This window comes from Branchiostoma lanceolatum, chromosome 10 (genome assembly GCF_035083965.1).
Source record: "Branchiostoma lanceolatum isolate klBraLanc5 chromosome 10, klBraLanc5.hap2, whole genome shotgun sequence".
In the NCBI taxonomy this organism is placed as follows: domain Eukaryota; kingdom Metazoa; phylum Chordata; class Leptocardii; order Amphioxiformes; family Branchiostomatidae; genus Branchiostoma; species Branchiostoma lanceolatum.
Window position 1 is genome coordinate 11,064,202 of NC_089731.1, and position 18,145 is coordinate 11,082,346.

General features: G+C 39.7%; 2 protein-coding genes across 3 annotated transcripts; one reads left to right on the forward strand and one right to left on the reverse strand.

Moving 5' to 3' along the window:
* Nucleotides 1–2,956: 2,956 nt before the first annotated feature.
* On the reverse strand, nt 2,957–11,868 carry LOC136443170 (translocation protein SEC62-like). 2 transcript variants are annotated; one of them, XM_066440306.1, is made up of 9 exons: nt 11,784–11,868; nt 9,425–9,536; nt 8,913–9,018; nt 8,183–8,384; nt 7,711–7,743; nt 6,853–6,954; nt 6,381–6,441; nt 5,214–5,333; nt 2,957–4,697 (listed from the first exon to the last, which is right to left on the reverse strand). In XM_066440306.1, the coding sequence occupies exons 1-9, from the start codon at nt 11,820–11,822 to the stop codon at nt 4,171–4,173; spliced, it is 1,302 nt and encodes a 433-aa protein (XP_066296403.1). In that variant the 5' UTR covers nt 11,823–11,868; the 3' UTR covers nt 2,957–4,170. The 2 variants fall into 2 exon arrangements, with proteins under 2 accessions (XP_066296403.1, XP_066296404.1); XM_066440307.1 differs by lacking the exon at nt 7,711–7,743.
* Nucleotides 11,869–12,466: 598 nt separating this feature from the next.
* On the forward strand, nt 12,467–17,638 carry LOC136442948 (tumor necrosis factor receptor superfamily member 16-like). Its single transcript, XM_066439990.1, has 8 exons — nt 12,467–12,668; nt 13,607–13,834; nt 14,314–14,515; nt 14,943–15,125; nt 15,496–15,564; nt 15,762–15,872; nt 16,307–16,597; nt 17,094–17,638. Exons 1-8 carry the CDS (start codon nt 12,633–12,635, stop codon nt 17,435–17,437), a joined length of 1,464 nt encoding a protein of 487 aa, XP_066296087.1. The 5' UTR covers nt 12,467–12,632; the 3' UTR covers nt 17,438–17,638.
* The last annotated feature ends 507 nt before the right edge of the window (nt 17,639–18,145 follow it).

The window sequence follows — 18,145 nt, forward strand, 5'->3', positions numbered from 1 at the left end:
CAGTTTTTGTCTGATTGTCAAGAAATATACCAACTTTTTCACCGTGTGAATGCAACGGTGAATGCTATGGTAATATATGGTAATGCGATTTCTATAGTTCAGGACCACAAAGTGACGGACACAGACGCGAATAAAACTAGAGAAGCGAGACAAATCAATATGCTGAATCTGAGGTTAAAATCGAAACAATGATATTCAACATACAAAAAGTTATAGTTGTTACATCCTGACGCCCTCTACCGGCTTACCCCAGCAGATAGCTGTAAAGGTCCGCCTATTTGTACGCCGACTGGCCAAACTTCATAATCTTATTCGTACGATCTAAAAGCCGACTTATTATACTACCGTACAGTCAATTTTATGCCTCGCTGGCCTTCACGTTAAAGTTTTCACCTACAGTTCAAAGATTTCGGTCGTACCATTTCTTTTACAACTCAGTCGCGGATACATACTGTGTTGTGCGGTATCAGGGCCATGTGAATGCTGATTGGTTTTCTTGGTATATACGGATAATACTATCGATATTACCGCACATCAGACAATGGTGTATGCTGATTGGTCAATGTACTGCAACTAGACTTGTCAAGGCAGCAGAACGCAGTTTTTCGCTTAAGGTGATTTCTATAGTTAAGGACCACAAAGTGACAACACAGACGCGAAAAACTATAGTGGGGTACCCCGTAGTAGAGAGGCATGACAAATCCATATGCTGAATTTGAGGTTACAATAAAAAAATTAACAATAAACGAACAAAATATAGTTCTTTTACATCCTGACGCCCTCTGCCGGCTCACCCCAGCAGTCAGCTGTAAAGTGCCGCCTATTTGTACGCCGACTGGCCAAACTTTGTCATCTTATTCGTACGATCTAAAAGCCGAGTTCTTATACTATCAGGCATTAAATTCAATGTCTCCCTGGCTTTCACGTTTAAGTTTTTACAAACGGTTCAAAGATTTCGGTCGAACTATTTTTGTTACCGCTCAGTGGCGAATACATACTGTGTTGTGCGGTCTCAAGGTCATGTGAATGCTGATTGGTTTTTCTTGGTATAAATACGGATAATACTATCGACATTACCGCACATCAGACACTGTTGTATGCTGATTGGTCAATGTAGAATGTCCTGACCAATCAATGTGCATCTACTATGAAGCGCTAGTCAATGTGTTGCATTTATGTTATTGACTGCTAGAAGTCGCTCTTAAATATCTAAAGTAAAACCGTATTGCCAACGTTACTCATGTGCCATTATTTCGTAATCCGCATAGTGGTGCTCTTGACACCCAAAGGGAAAGAGCGTCGATTGCCCCGATTGCAGCCCACATATTTTCTATTGTTGAGCGGAGAGATCTAGAAGTAGGAAAACTATGCAATAAAGGTAACTTTGGTGGCAACACCTAGCTTTTATGGCTTCCTATCTTACTACACACCGAAGGAAATGTTGCCTGGCGTTCTGCAGCTCTGCCATTTCATCATCACTTTCAATACGACACTGCAATATCAAACCTTTGTGGCCCATATAGTATCAACATACCCATATCTTTCATTACCAGTTTTAACATATATCAGCACACTAGATACGTATACTAGTCCTGTACCACCAAATGATTTTTGACTCTATTTAGACTGCCCCCCCTCCAAACGGCATGGTGTATGATCAAGTTTGCAGCATATTAAAGCATGCAGATATTAATCACTCTCCATAACAAGCCTTGATTATTTGGCGAAGATAATGTGTTCCTGGAACTCTAATTCATAAAATGAGGTGTGATTGGGAGATTTGAGGATAGCGTGCACTATGTGGAGGTCTGTGCTAATATGTGGAATTAAGCTGGCATTTCATGTCCAACCTGTTCAGAGTTCCTTCATTCTGTGGGCCATTAATCCCTTTCTGGCCTTGCATGCAAAAATCACTTCAAAAGTAACTTTTTTTTCGTTCATGATGCAAAACATCTTGTATCATCTATTTGTTGATGAGCTAAGTCATTCCAAGACTACAAATAAGACAGAAACGTTGTCTTTACTTTCTCTTCCAAACACATAAGATTTAATGGCAACTTCTACAATATCGTGAATAATGATATACTTAAGGTTACTACTTTCTGACCTGTAAATAAACCCTATGATGCTGTTTTAAGGAAGAGAAATAACTTAACTTTTGCCAGAAAATGTACATGTAATGCTATTAACTTTGAAACAAAAAAGGAGAAATAGAAATATCTTTGACATTGAGGACTCTTTTATGTTAATCGAAGAATGAAGCTACTCTTTTGACAGGGTATATGCAATGTTGCAAACAAAATAGGGGGAGAATATGTATTTTGGGAATGTGCAAAAGGTAGCACCAATGCAGTTAAAGCGATGCATGTATTTCATGTACATCAATGAAATGAAGTCCAGGGGGTATCTATTCATTGATTTGAACACCTCTGGGACAATGGGTGAGGAAAAATTGTTTGCCGAAGTATCTCTGAACACTGTCTCTTAACGAACTTTCAAAAAACATGTCAAATTACTTGGAACAAAGCATTCCTGAAAACTCCTCAACTTTCATCTCCAAAGGAATATCCTGGGATGGGGAAATAGATAATGTAGAGACAGCTGTTCTGAAACAACAGGGTGAAGATATAGTTTCTGAAAGAAATTGCCCTTCAAGACATATGATTGTAGCGATATTTACAAGTATGGCATGTTGCCATTCAGACTACAGACTTCAACCTTTAGGAACATATAGATTTCAACCATTCAGAAACACCACCTGACCAATCTACACACAATAGAACACCATAGGTTCACCTCTCTTGTACAAGATACTTTCTGGCAACTGTTTCAAACACACAACCCCCTCACTTACTACTTCTTTAGAAGTAAATAGAAGTTAAACAGAAGTCATTGTACACAAAAAGACTTTTTTCTTTTTGCTGGCAAGTTTTTAGCATTTGATAGTATGCACATATTGGAAGACAGCGGGTGAAGGTTTATTTCATATCATACATTCTATATCTTATGCAATAAAATGTACATTGCCACTGGGTATGATGTTGCTTAGCTTATGAACAACAAACATTAAATATGCTTTTCTTTTTGTAACCTGTTGGAAAATACACATTGGTCAACCCCCTATCCAGTTATGTTGGAATGTAGTAGAACTTTAGTCTCTTTAAAATTTAGAAAGAACAGTTTCTTATTCTGACTTTTCCTTGAGCAGTAATAAGATATACCACACTTCTATACATGCAACTATAAGGTATTTCCTTCCAAACATTCATACAATGGACTTCACTTGTCGTTAATATTGCTGTAATCATTAAATACCTTTGCTTATATTTGGGTGTAAACGTAACATAATACTAAGCAATGTCAGTTAATATTGTACATTAACCAATCATTAACCAAGCTTTGGCAAGTTAACTGAGTTATTAACATCAAACTATCTGTGAGTGATGTTACAGAGCATGGCCATCATTAAACTATCAAAATTATAACAATAACAATTACAAGGTCATAAATACAGTGCTATATGAATATAGCAGAACATGGCTAATATAACTCCAAATGAAAGTCTATGGCAACATTCTCATACAGGGAATGATATTTCTTTTTTTTACAACACATTTTCAAGCTCTACAGCAAATCAAAATGCCGTATGGGTCTCTATCACCTTGGGATGATTAGATTTGGAAAGAGAGACAACTGCAAGCTTATAGATATTTATGTAATGGCAAAGAAGCCAATGGTACGTACAACTCCCTAAGGCTAAAAGCAATGCTATCCTTGAAATTGTAAATGTAGTATACTGGGACAGGTGGTTCTATTTGTTAGCAGTACATACGCATGTCCATGTCCAACACATTATGTTGTTGTCCAAGGTCTATAGGCACCAAATTACAACTACCGCTTTGTACAGCTTATGAACCTATAACTTGTATCTGCATAAGTAAGAGATTAAGTTGTCCATGTGGCTGTCAATGAGCACTTTTACAGCCAGACACAGGAATCAAAAAAAGCTTGCATTCTAGATGTTGGCCAATTTTTAAATAGGTGTGCCAAAGTACACTTAGTTTACATCTGAACATGAGAGATAAGCATGTCTATTTCCTATCCCCCTGTATTGCTAACCTGTTGAGAGCTATGTGTACTGTACAAGTTGAGTGATCCGATCGTGTGTGTTCAGTCCTGCGTTTGCGTGATGTCCCCTTGCCCCTTGTCCCCTAGCCCCTCCACTTCCAACTCTTCCTTCTTTATAACCTCAAACCCGTTGTCACCGTTAGCGGTATCACTCCCTCCCCCATTCCCATCTTCTTCCGCTTCCTGGTCTTCACTCTCAGACCCGTCTTCGTCATCGCTTCCTTCGTCTTGGTCGTCTTCTTCTGATTCGTCGTTTGCGTCTTTTTCAGACCCTGATTCGTCCTGGTCTTTGGGAGATTCGGCCTTCTCTCCCTTTTCCGTTGTTTCCTCTTCGTCTTCTTTTCTTTCCACCTCTTCCACGTGTTCGTCGTCCCTGTCTCCCTGTTCCTCCGTTTCCTCTGAGTCTTTCTGGTCGTCCTTCTTGTCCTTGTCTGGTCCCTTGTACTCGTACAGGTAGAGCGGTCTGAAGGAGTCCAGGAAGCCGACGTCTGCCGTGAGGTTGGGGAGGAACCAGAAGTGGTGATGTCCTCCTGTCCCCGCCCAGATCAGGCAGAACAGGATCAGACGAACTGGACAAAAAAAACACAGAAACATAACAATTGTAAAAACGTGAAACATTCTTCATAGGAAAAAAGGAGCTGGGAAGGAACGTTGTTGTTTAAAAACAAGTTATAAACTATAACAAGCCAAAGGAACGTAAATGCTCTAATTGCTCTTTTTTTTAAACATAGTTGTCCCAATGCAGTAGACAACAACCCTTTATGCTTACAAACTAGAGAACTTAAAAGGGTAAAGACTAAGTCCTTTCAAATATTTCATCTACACTGACAATAGCATAGGAGTTGACAAAGGTCATAACTAGTATTACACATGCACATGTCATGCTGATAAGAAGTCTGAGGTTTAAACCTCTAGGCCAGCCTCTCTACTATCAACTTATCAAGTTAATTAATTGGCTTCCAACCAATTTGCTAGCTAAATAATTGATTTAGTGATTAGTTTATTCGTTGACTCATAAGATGCCACATGTAGGTTGATTGCTAGAAGAAGAGTGGAACTACTTGTATCGTGAAAGTGTGACTTACCGACAGCCAAGAACAGGATGAATCCGATGAAGAACGCTGCGGCCAGACTGAGATAGTACACGCCTTGTCGTGCCTCGTACGGCCACAAGGGGAACAACACCACGACCACAGCAGCAACAACTAATGCAGGAACACGCAAAACACACAAAGTCAAGTACACACAATTCTAATTAAAGGCATCCAGAGCATTTTATGAGGCTTGAAACTTGAATCAGAAAACTCCAATTTCTAGTCCTTCCTACACATAGTAAGTTTTAATAACACTGTACCATTACATATCGACATTAAAGGAGCAAAGATACGATGTTGTTGTGTAGTGAGATCTGATAGAAAATCCAAGCCCTAATAGACTGATCCTGACTATCCATCACAATTAGCGGTTTGACCAATGAGAGAGTGACTGCATGTCTGTCAAATATTTGCATTGTTATGTTTTGATTTTGCATTTCTATGTTTTGACGGAGGTGGGCGGGGCTATGGTATCGGTCTATTTACACTAGGCGCGTGAAACTAAAAGATCACCATGTAGCTTACTTTTGTGCCACTTTTGAGCACTTTTGATAAAAAATCTGCACGCAAATGTGGTAAACAGTGGCATTAAATGTCAATTTCATAAAGATTACAGCAACTAGAATATTTCCAGTTTTCAAGCCTCTTGAAATGCTCTGGGTGCCTTTAACACTGTTCTGTAACTCCTACAGTCACTCCTACAATTCAATCAGATTTTTACAATGCTATAACAAATGTACCACAAGCAGGGCTGTCTCCAGGACCCGTCCCTCCGTCCCAGAACAGAAACTTCCTTGTTAGGACAGACAATATTTCGTCCCATCCTTCAAAAAAATCTGAACTTCATAACTGATGAAAAAACAGTTTTGAAAGCTTAAAATGAGGAACTTAACAATTGACATTAACAATATGGGCTTCCAAAGAATGAGTGAGGTTGGGAAAAATTAAAGCTGGAGACAGCCCTAACCAAAAGTTTGTCATTTCTCTGTCAAATTATACATTATTATATAGAGACATTCTGCTGGATTTTTTATAGATATAGACTGTGATAACAATTTTAGTTTCTGTCATTTGGTTACCAAAAGTATGAAACCTATGGCACACCAGAGGAAGGGAGAGTAATGGACATAGTAATGATTTACTGCTACATGTACTTACCCAGAGCCAGGCCCAGAGCAAAAGTCTTTGGATGGATGGGGTCGAACACCCAAACATACAGCTGTGGGTACAAACAATACATGTTAGATTCATTCAGAACTAACCTATATAAGTAAATAATCTTACAAAGACTACACACTAAAGACCAAATATTTACATGATCTCTTGAAGCTTGAAAGTGACTTGTATATCTAACCAATAAACCAATATCATGGTATACTAGTATTGCTGATCAATGTCTATAACGACAAAGAAGTCATGTGCATACGTTGATGAAGGTTAGACATCCAGATAAGATACACAAGATAATAGTTACTCAACTGGATAGATTATGTAAAGAGTAAGACGTTTCAGTGACAGTTTAACCAATGTGTGATGTCTGTATACAAAAATATTTCCGCAGGAAAATTTTTTCATTCTTGTTCTCGTGTTCTTACGCATTTCTTAGTTAAAATTCAATGAACTCACGAACCTCGTTTCCATCCAAGAAGACCTGTTCCTCGTGGAATTCCAACTTCATTTTCCTTTTCACTTCCTTCTTCTTCTTACCGCTGGGCGTGTCTTCTACCCCCTCCTGGAAAAACATGACATCTTATTTTCCATTTCATGGTCAGATTACCACTGTTACAGTATAGTAGACAGGGAACTTCTGGCATTTTCAATTGGAATGTGTTCAAAAAGAATTTAACATTGTGGGATTGCATTTTGTTGTTGTTGTAAGGCCTAGGAAAAAAATGTTGTGTTTTCGGTTACCCTACCGACTCTAGCATAAATCTGCCGACACTAGCCTTTTTTTGTCAATCTCTAGCCAGGGACATAAACTTTTCAGTCTGATGTCTGAGTAACAAAAATTTAAAATAGAGTCCAAGTTTTCTTACAGACTTTCTATGTTAAGATTAAGGATTCGAACAGTTGAAAAAGTAATGTGTAGTAAACATTGTACTTCTTTGTTCAGTTTATCAATAGACTTGTGTTTGTACAATGTATATCCGTACAATTATAAATCATGTTGAAAATATGAGAAAAAAACCAAGAGAATCCCTATCTACCGTCCCTATTGTTTTCAGGGCTGTAATGGGAAACACACCATTTTTGGTAGGGCCTAATGCAGATAGAGTTTGTGTTTACAGTTACACTGTTATCTATTTATGTGTGGACGCCACCTGAGTTACACTGATTTTCCATTACTTTATTTTATTTTGTAGGGATTGTAGATATTGGAACTATCACACCCCCCTCCCCAATATGTGCCCAGAGTGTATAGTAGGAAGTGAGGAGGGTAGGCAGAGTAGGAGGAGTTTCTGCCAGATTTTTGAACCGTCATTCTCACCTCCTCCCTACTGGCAGGCTCCTCCACTGCCTCCTGAGGGCACAAAAAACACACAACATCAACAATGTCTGGCTACTACATGTCACCAGGAAAGGGGCTCTTCAGGAGGCTGTTCTCTAGTCTTTTATTTGTGGGTCAAACAACCTTAGGCAGTGGATCCAAATTGACTTTTCTGGGGGCACAGGATCTGTTTGTTTGTGTTTCATAGTAATATAACTGGGAAGAACAACAACTCTCCAGTTCAAGGAAACAAACTATGCGGTTGTGGCAGGAATTTTGACACTGGTCATCCAAAGAATCTTCCATTATGTATAAGAAGTTTCTAGATATTCTCGGGGATTCAGAAATGTTGAGGATTATTTTTAACAATCATTTCAAACAATTCCTGGGCCTATTTCAACTGTTGAACCCATATCTACATTAATCCAAGGGCATGGTCTGATAGGGGAAGTCATGGTAACATACAAATTACCTTCTTTCCCGAAGTTTCTGTGTCTTCTTCTTCTGGCTTCTCCTTTGCCTTCTCTTTCTCTCCCTCCTTTTCTTTCTCCTTTTCCTTGGTCTTCTCCTTCTTTCCTTCCTTCTTCTCTTCAGTCTTCTTCTCCTCTTTCTTCTTCTTTTCTTCCTTCTTCACCATCTTCTTGGCTCGGTAAAACATCCCTTTTTCCAGAAGTCTATAAGTATAAAGAAACAGAAATACCAAATTTATATAGTATCATAAAAGTGTTAACGTTCCATCTAACAAGTTTCTAATTCAAGGAAAGTCAGAATATATATACAGAGTAAGTACTGTAAATGCAGAAATGTTTGCAGTGATTTTATGTTCATGGTTTTAAACCAATGCAAAATTTTTTGCCCACCTACGACTGTAGTGCTACTATTGTTTAAAACCACCGCAAACACACCATTTTCTCCCTACTGCAAAATTAAATCCCCACGAAATTAAATGCATTTACAGTATTGTGCAGAATATCAACCACTGTCCAAAAACAGCAAATGACAGAAATAGAATTCCAAAAAAGCTACCGTCTGAGTCCCAAACTACCCACCAACCTTTTTAGATCCAATTATATGACATTTGTAACAATTACAACATCATGGGGCAACAACAAAAGGGCATATCTTCATTAGATATTCGGTAGAGAATGTTAAACCAGGCTAATTAACCAGTCAAATTGATGCCTGTTCTACGACGTTATTACCTCTGACAGTAGTTGACAGCAGACTCCCGGTGAGTGAACAGCACCTCAGCTTTCCCCTTCCCTTCTGCCCACTTGGAGTCCAGCAGAGTATCCACAGCTTTGGAGGCTGCGGAAGGGGAAAATGTGTCTCTTGATAATTGTATCATCTTCTAAATAACCATACCTTAAAAGTTAAAGATTTTTAAAGATACAAAAAAGTTGGGGTTGAAACAGGGCTGTCTATATATTATAGTCTCCAGCTTTAAATTTGTTGCTGTCCCACTCATTGTTTGCAAGCCAATGTTATTTATTTTCGTTGTTACATCTGTTATTTCAAGCTTAAAAAATACCTTTTCATCAGTTTCATGTCATGCCGTTCAGTTTTGCCGAAGGATGTAGTAGATCCTTTTTTTCTGTCCAAGTAAGCAAATTTCTGATGTAGTACTACAGTAGTACTGTAGTAAAAGAAACCAGGAATTTAGCTCCTCCTCCTGATACTATAGTAACCCTATTGTTTACCCAGGTGAGCTTACCTGTGAAATACTCCACATTGTTCCTCATGATGGAGGTTTTCTTGGTCGGCACGTTGAACCTCAGATATTTACCAACGGCCGTCTCCTCTTTAGAAACTCCATCAGAGTCAACCTAGCGGCAGAAACAACATGAAATCTTCAGTTATTTTTGTATTTTGGTTCAGTATTTCACATGTTATTTATGTTTCAAGTTATGCTTTATGTTGAGTCAATGCATGTATTATTGGTTAATTTTGTTTTGACTGAACTTTTGTTGTTGGATTGGTTCAGAATAATTTTAAAAGATACATGAAACTGTCTTCACTTAATTTACATCAATTCATAGTATTTTTTCAAACCTGTTGAACCTAATGGATACTACCTGAAACGTCTGACCATTTCCAAAATCTATCCAGTTGCTTGAGTAACTGTTACCTCGCATATCTTATTACCTGGAGGTCTAACCTTCATCAACGTAACATGAAATTTTATGACGTTTTGATGATAATTCTACATTGCCATGGCTTCAAGTGGATGAGTAACTATGACCTGTGATTGCAACTCAGATGTGAACCTTCAATGAAGATTGGGCCGTTTTGCACAACCACATCGCAGGTACATTGGTACAAATGTGAAGGTCACATACCAGGGGGCCCAACCCATCAGCTACCCACATACCAAATATCATACAATGTACTAGTAATATAACCAGAGGTTCTTGAGTTATGCTGACTACAAAAAATCCGGAAACACAAACCACAGACACACCCAAAACTATATCTCCATTTTTCATGGAGATAATAAAAGACATTGGATTGTTGACTTCCAAGGCCATAGATTTGACCACTTTTCATGGTGAACTTCACTACCAGGGGTAATGTGAAGATTGTGGTCTGTGGATCTTGAATTGTTGAAATGGGGACATTTAACAGCCATTGTGGGTACTTAACAGCTAACCTTTGCCCTTATTGTATCCATAATATATAGTTCATGCATCCATGCCCCATGCACTGTTTCAGTGTTTGTTGAACTGTGTTAATTGATTATCAACTTTTTTTCTCATTCACTGATTGTCTGCTGACAATGCCCCCTTTCTGTCACTCAAAAATAATATTGTGCCAATAAAACAACCTATTTGGTTGTAATGCATTTCCTTGCCTCACCTTAGGAAATCAGCTATCACACCTACTCAGGGGTTTCAAGATGAAATAAATAAATAAGTGATTTTTTTCCCTTGATTTTACCACAATGCAGAGTACTTTTGTGTCAATTCAAAAGCATCTACCATGGACAGTAACCTACATTTATCATAGCAGTGACTTGCTTACTAACTGTAACATTATTTGTGACAAGACCAGTCACCTCATTTTCTATCAATCAAGAATTTCAAATCATTATGCTCCACATTTCATTAATTTGCAACAACAGCAGAAGTCTCTTTTAGTCTTTACCAACATAGAGCTCACCACTAAAAGTGGTGAATTCCATGGCCGTAAAAGTTGATAATCCATTGGTCTTTTAAAATAGATCATAATGTGCCATCATCCTATTGATGGTCTAGGAAATGGTATTTCAGGGTCTTTAACTTAAAAGGATAAATATGATGCCTACTAGTATCAATACAAAAGACAAAGAAGGGTTTGAAGTTCAAGAATCTTTCCCCATGTCACCTTCACAGACAACCTACAAGAGAGTGCTCATCGGAGTCATTTCCATTACCTATACATCATGTATATTCAAGTGATGCGCTGAAACGTGGTGATGATGATGATGATGATGATATATCTAATATTTACTATTATTAAAGTATAAAGATGACTGCTCTTGGCATTTTTACCAATTTTTCTGCTAAAATCAGTATTTCTTGCCCATGGTTAGACTGTTTTCTACATATTCACGTACTGATTGTACCTCTTTTTTGGCTCATTTTAGTCAAAGACACGGAATGTCAACACAACAGACCCTGTCCGTAAACATATGGCAAAAGTCTATGACCTCCATTCAGTAACAAACTTGCGCAATATTGTCAACACAATTTCACACCCGACCACGCTATCACCTCCCATGGCGTGTCTACTGATCCCCTGTGACTGCACAGACGTTACAGTCACTAGAAGATCGCACAGAGACGCACTCAACTGGAAAATTCAAATCTGGAGCATCGAACTTTCCTTCCAGAAAATTATGCAGCAGTCAAAAATTATTTCACTTTCATACCAGCTGATTACGAATAGGTAAACAATGGCGCTCATACGCCATAGGGAGAAACGTGCGAGTTCATGTTTGAGTTAGAGTATCCCGGGAAATTGTAGCTATCTGTAGGGGTTAGTGTCATGTCGTATGAAGCTGTATTCTGGTAGAATATGCGAGGATTACTTACGTCTTTAGCCCTCTGCTTCTTTTTCCTGCGTTCCGCCATTTTGTCCAACACAGCACTGTCTAGTCTCGCGCCGTGATCTCGCGAGAAAAAAAACGAGAACGAAACTGCGGTTTGGCGTGTGATCCTTGCTAGCATGCTCCAAGGCGTGTCACAGATCGACTACATAGGATACATACTTCTAATAGTCCCTTGTCAATGCTCTCAACTTTAATAAAAAGCCACCACAAGGACTTCACATAAACACATCATTGTAGCAAAATGTCGACACTGATAAATCATGACAAACAGTCACACTATAAACTAGTAAAAGTATATTGATAGCTGAAGAACAATTGTTGTTGACTAGCCTGAGTGCCAGCCTTTTTAGCTTCCGTACGCTACCCAAGCTCCGCTCCTCGCCGGCAGCGGAGCTTGGGTAGCGCAGCGGAGCTAGGGTAGCGGACGGAAGCTAAAAAGGCTGGCACTCAGGCTAGTTGTTGACAGCTTCAGCTCCAAAGTCTATAATGGCAAAATTGAACCTATGTCTTGGTTGGTTTTACCGTAACCACAGCGATATTTTTCTTCACAAAGTCGCATGTGCGTCAAGGATGTTTTAGTGTTCTTGCACCTGTCGTAAGAAAGTATGACACCTGTAACGTTACTGGCTGACAGGTGGGTTGTCCCGTTTGTGCCCCATGACCCGGATTAGGTTTCGCACCCCTGTTTCCTGTTGGGATTTTTAGTTTGGCGCGGAGCAACGCTAACGTTACTACCGGGTTGAACTTAGTCCGATCGTAGCCACAAATAGTTGGATTTCTCTACAAATTACCAGTTTCCGTGTTGCCAAGACATTGAGTTCTGTTGGAGGGAATGTGGAGAATACTGATCATGGCGGCTTTGGCCACGGTGAGTATCTTTTGTGGGCAAATTGTACGTTAATTAGTACGTTCTAGATTTGAACATGGCAACTTGTTGCATGCTGTACTCTCAGGCTTAAGACACTCTATTCTACTCTACTCGACTCTTATAACGTGGGGTTGTTTAAGAGCCAGACAACCTGTACGTATAACTGTTACCTAACCTCTTGGTCATAGTGAGGAAAAATCCTGGATACAACCGTAACGTGTGACGTGCCTGTAAATTATACAGTGACTTACACGATCTTAAGAAAACACACCATCATGGCGATAAAAACCATAACCATAGTCACAGGAACAAATATCGTAGAAAAGAGGAGTAAGAAAAGTCACTAGAACACAGCTCGGGCAGCGAAAAGTGGATATTGTATCTTTTCGTCGTGACCCTGTGTCAACTGAGAGTTGAGGCAGAGGTCAGCCAAATACCACGTTGAGTCATCGTTTAAAGTAAACACAGAGGGGATAGGACTCCTGCAGATACTCTTCCCGCGTCATGAAGGCATTGGTTTGAAATATTCTATTAATTTTTTTTTTAGTCCTTCTAGTACCAGAAGTAAAACGAGCATATATAAGCTATCCACGTGATCATGACTTGGAGTCATTCATTATGTAAGAATTCTCCTACGTGCGCCTTTTCACGGCGTACTCGGGGCAATTTGGGTGCGGTTCTATTTCATGGGAAACCCCACATTCCAGTCCGAAACGTAGTTCCAAGTTCCCTGAACATAGCATTTTGGTCAGCCAATTTTCTTTGCCGGGGATGGAACTATGTATATATAGACTAAAATGAAATTCCTTGCTGAGTCATAGTCACACTCTTGGCTTGTTACGGATGCACTACCTGCTACAGCGTTGCGTTGGGGACATTGGGGCTCTTATCGTAGTCAAACTCGTTCTTGTAAAAAAATGTATTGCTTTTATACACAGATTCTGATGTTAGGATTTCAAGTTTTTGGGAGTGAAACAGCAGACGACATTCAGAGTACACAATTCCGTCATGGAGACCTCTTGTGCGACAAGTGTAGGCCTGGGGAGTTCATGGTCAAGGAATGTACGGAAACAACGCCAACACAGTGCGGCGTGTGTGGAGATAACGAGTATACTGAACACCATAACATCGTCATGGAGTGCTTCCGATGTACGGATTGTACCAAGGTAAGGAGATTCTATATCCCCAAACACAGGGAGTTATTCAAAACGTTATCATGACCAACAAAATATTTTTCAACATGCTATTTCATCTACTTAGGGAGCTAGTAGTTTTAGAGTTTTCTAAGGATCCTATCACACTTGTGCGTGTATTCAAGTCCGTATGAGTTGCGCATTTTTGGGGAAGAAGTTGTATTCTACTTTGACCCACCGTTAACGTTGTGCAGCCTAGTTATCGAACCAAAGAAATTACTTCTTGACTGCAAACTTAACCTAAACCAAAAACATGTTAATGCACAACTCATGCGGACTTGTATATACGCACAAGTGTGAAGGGGGCTTAAGATATCAAGGGGTATGCAAAAGGGCTACACGAAAAGTTTGATATATCAGGGAGATAGTACACCCGATGATTTCAAAAAGGTGTTCAGTTCATTCAAGTTCATCTCATCCCAAGTACGTGTTTGTTGTTGTTTTATCCCCAGTTGCACCAACACGTTGTGTTGGAGTGCACGCCTATCACGGACAGACAATGTGCATGTGATGATGGGTTTTTCCTGTCAGGGGAGTTCTGCTTCACCCATCGAAAGTGTCCAAAAGGATACGGTGTGAAGCGGAAAGGTACTGTCTCGTCTTGCATATATCAGTTTTTATATAAACGCGCTGTTATAAAGCGAACCCGGGACGGCTCTGTTTCATGGTAGCCTGGTATCTAAACCTATTATACCTCTCGAGTCTCGGAAGCTATACAATAGGTTTGGATACCAGGCTAGTTTCATGGGACCCCACAATTTAATGTGCACGCACTGATCACTAGTTGTTGGCATGTACACACTTACATTTCTAACAACTCCCCTAAAGCCCCATTTTCCCTAGGCGGCGATCGCTGAGCGTCCGTTCAGCGACCCATTAGAGAATTGCGATTGTGTGACCCTCGATTTCATATATTGGAATATGATGCAATATTTGAAAGCATATAATACAAAATACACAAAACGTAAAGACTCGTTTATTTATGAAATTCGTTCAGCGATCTTTGAAATCTTTGGTCGCATTGCGGTCGCATCATCGAAATGGGTGTAAAACTTGTCGTACTTCAACGTTTTGTTTTTAGGGACGTCTTTGAGAAACACCGCATGTCAACGGTGCAAGGCCGGAACGTTCTCCCACATCGAGTCCAGCTCAGCCCCGTGTAGGAACCACACGGACTGTGGGGCGGCGGGGCTCTGTGTCACACGCAGGGGGAACAGGCGCATGGACAACATTTGTGGGAACTGCACAAGCATCAAGACAACTGGTAAAGAGATTTAAGAGCGAAAGTTGTTTAGTTGTTTATTGTATGTGAAGGATGGGGTGATCTTTATCTTAAGAAACTCCAGAATTATTTTACCCGTGATGTTCTCCTTGTTGTTCTATTATTACAGCCAGTAGGTTCCCATCTGAATAATGAGGCTGTTGTAATGTGCTCGAGGCATCTCGAACACGAGATCATTCTAGAATTCTATGTATATAAACTATAACACAAAGCATAGAGACTTCCATCTATGGTGTATAATCAAAACTATGCGTTCTTTTGTAGATAGCTGAAAATTGAACGATCTAAAATGACAACTCGCTAACCTTGCTCCTTGTTCTAAACATGTATTTATTTTCTCCTATATATCTAGTTGCGACACAAACCATGACCAAACCCTTCGGATCAGCAGAACACATGTTTACCACCCTTTCCATGAACGGTGAGTATTGCCAGACTTTAAAACCACGACTTCGCAAGGTGTTATTGTAAGGGTATTTATGACTGATAGACTATGTATCTACATATGATGATGATGATCTACATATCCAGTAATAGTCACATCTGCTATTCTATTAGTCATTGCCACAGGCCATTAGATATGTTCCGTTTTAATACCTGCATCTCCATTAATCTTAGATGAAAACGTGACTGGCACAAGCAACATGACGGCGCACATCGGGTCTACTCTAACGTGGGGACCTGGAATCTACGTTATGATCGCCCTGATCGTCATCATTGTTATCATAGGTAAGGAGATATATATAAACATTTACGTATAACATCATACAAATAGAAAATTTAAGTACATATTGTCATGTAACAAAGTAAACAAACCCTCCATTGTATACATATTGACATGTAACAAACCCTGCATTGTATACATAGGAAAATACATCAAAGAATGTCTAGACGTTATAAATTCTTCCAATTATTGTAAAAGCTCTCGGATCCCATACTCATGATACACTCTTGTATCAGGTATATTAGCCTTATAGTACTGTAGTTAAATACCAGTAGATGCCATACTTTGTACCTTGTATAACTGTTGCGCAATAAAGTTATAGATACAACGTTATGTCTAGCATGCTATGCTAGCATGTAGTTTGAAAACGACCTCTGTTCCAGGCCTAGATGCGTTTGTTCAGAATTTCATGTTTCTTCGTGTTTTGGCTGCCTGCCAGCTGTAGGGTTTGGCTCTGCCATTGCGGCGAAAAAGTGGTGGTGGCCACGGCGACAGTCGGGCGTTCCAACCAACAGTGGAGTTCCATGGAGGCAGTCCTTCACAATGGTCCTCACACAGCCCGAAGACCGTGCCAAGAGAAGCCCTCCTGCCAACAACGCCGCCAACGATCGGACTCAAGATCCTTTGCTTTCAGCTGTACTTTCCGTAGGTCATGGTAGCAGTCATGATCAGCAACTTCATCCTCCACGACCTAGGCTGAGAAGATTCACGTCACGAACCAGTGAAACCGGTAAGTGTACTATTAATGTTGTAACCTGCTAGTGAAATGAAGTGAGAATTTAACATACCACCTGAAAGATGCACTACAACTGTGAGAATGAGAATTAGAATGAAGTTAATTGCATATTCATGCCCAACTTAGGCTGAATGCATTAGGTACATGTAACATAATTGGAAAGGAAAGGAATATTCTCATATTCCATCTAAATCAAATCTAAGTCTCTTCATATGTAGACAAATTTACATAGTTTTTCAATTACGTCGTAGTTTTTAGGTGACATGTTATATGTGAATAATTCGTTCTTTGTAAAATGCGCATATTTCTTGTCTGGTCGTATGGAACTTACAAAGGATCTGCGCATGTCTATGTATAACTAGTGAGCATTCTAATATAAAACGTATCTCATTCTCTACACAATCATTGTTTCAAAATTTACATATTCTGTCATTTGGATAGTACTGCTACCTTCGTCACCTGTAGGTGTCATTTTGTTTTCTTCACACAGGTACAGATGCGCGATTGAATCAACTGACTCGGCCAGAGTTAAGACATCGACCTGTGTCTTTATCAGAGCTCCAAGGCGTCTCAGACCACATTGGTGGCGCCTGGATGCAACTTGGCCGTCTTCTGGGCTTCACCGACGGACAGTTGGATTGCTTTAGTCACGATTTCCCGCTCAAACTATCGGAGTGTGTGTATCAAATGCTCCGAACCTGGAAAGAACAATCTTCGGATAACGCCACCGTTGGAATACTCGTGGACGCTCTAGTCTCTGTCGGAAAACCAGACCTAGCGTTGACTCTAGTTATCGAAGAAGCCAACAACGAAAGAGAAGGAGCAACCGAGTAGTGGAGTAAAAGAAATTTTGCTAACCTTCTATTCTTATCTAGAGTCCCAAAAATGTTGCTAGCTTTCAGGGAAGCTGGTTCAGTACTGACTATTTTGTAAGTTTCACAATGAAGCTCTGTACATGTATTCTGTTGTCAGGAATATATCAACAGCACAAACTGAAGAAGTATTACAAAATAATGCAATTAGTAGCAAATTGAACCAACATGAGAGAGAGTCTGGTCACGGCGACCCTTTGTATCGTAACTGTACTACTTATGTTATACATTATTTGCAACACTTGAACTACGTATGTAAAAGTAGTGCCCTTTCTTCGGGCATGTTGTGACATGTCTAAAGTGCCAGAAAAAAAGCCATCCCGATGCGATAAGTTAAATTTGCATCATACCCATGGGAAGACATAAGATATCAATAAAATGTATACTTTTCGTCTGTATTGGTACTTAATAATTCTTACAGTTACTAGTATTGCCGCCGGGAGAAAACATGGGAATAGTACAACGTGACTTGCCTAAATGTACACGGCCAGAGGTAAATGTAAATAAAGCACACGGGGCATTCAATCATTGCAACGGGGCAAGACAAATAAAGCCGGGTGAAGCAACGAAATCATTGAAGCCGAGAGAGAATCTTGGCTTTGTGGTCCAAACCTGAAGTATACAATATTTAAAAAAAGAAAACCTTCGTCGATCACGATTTGGATGAAAT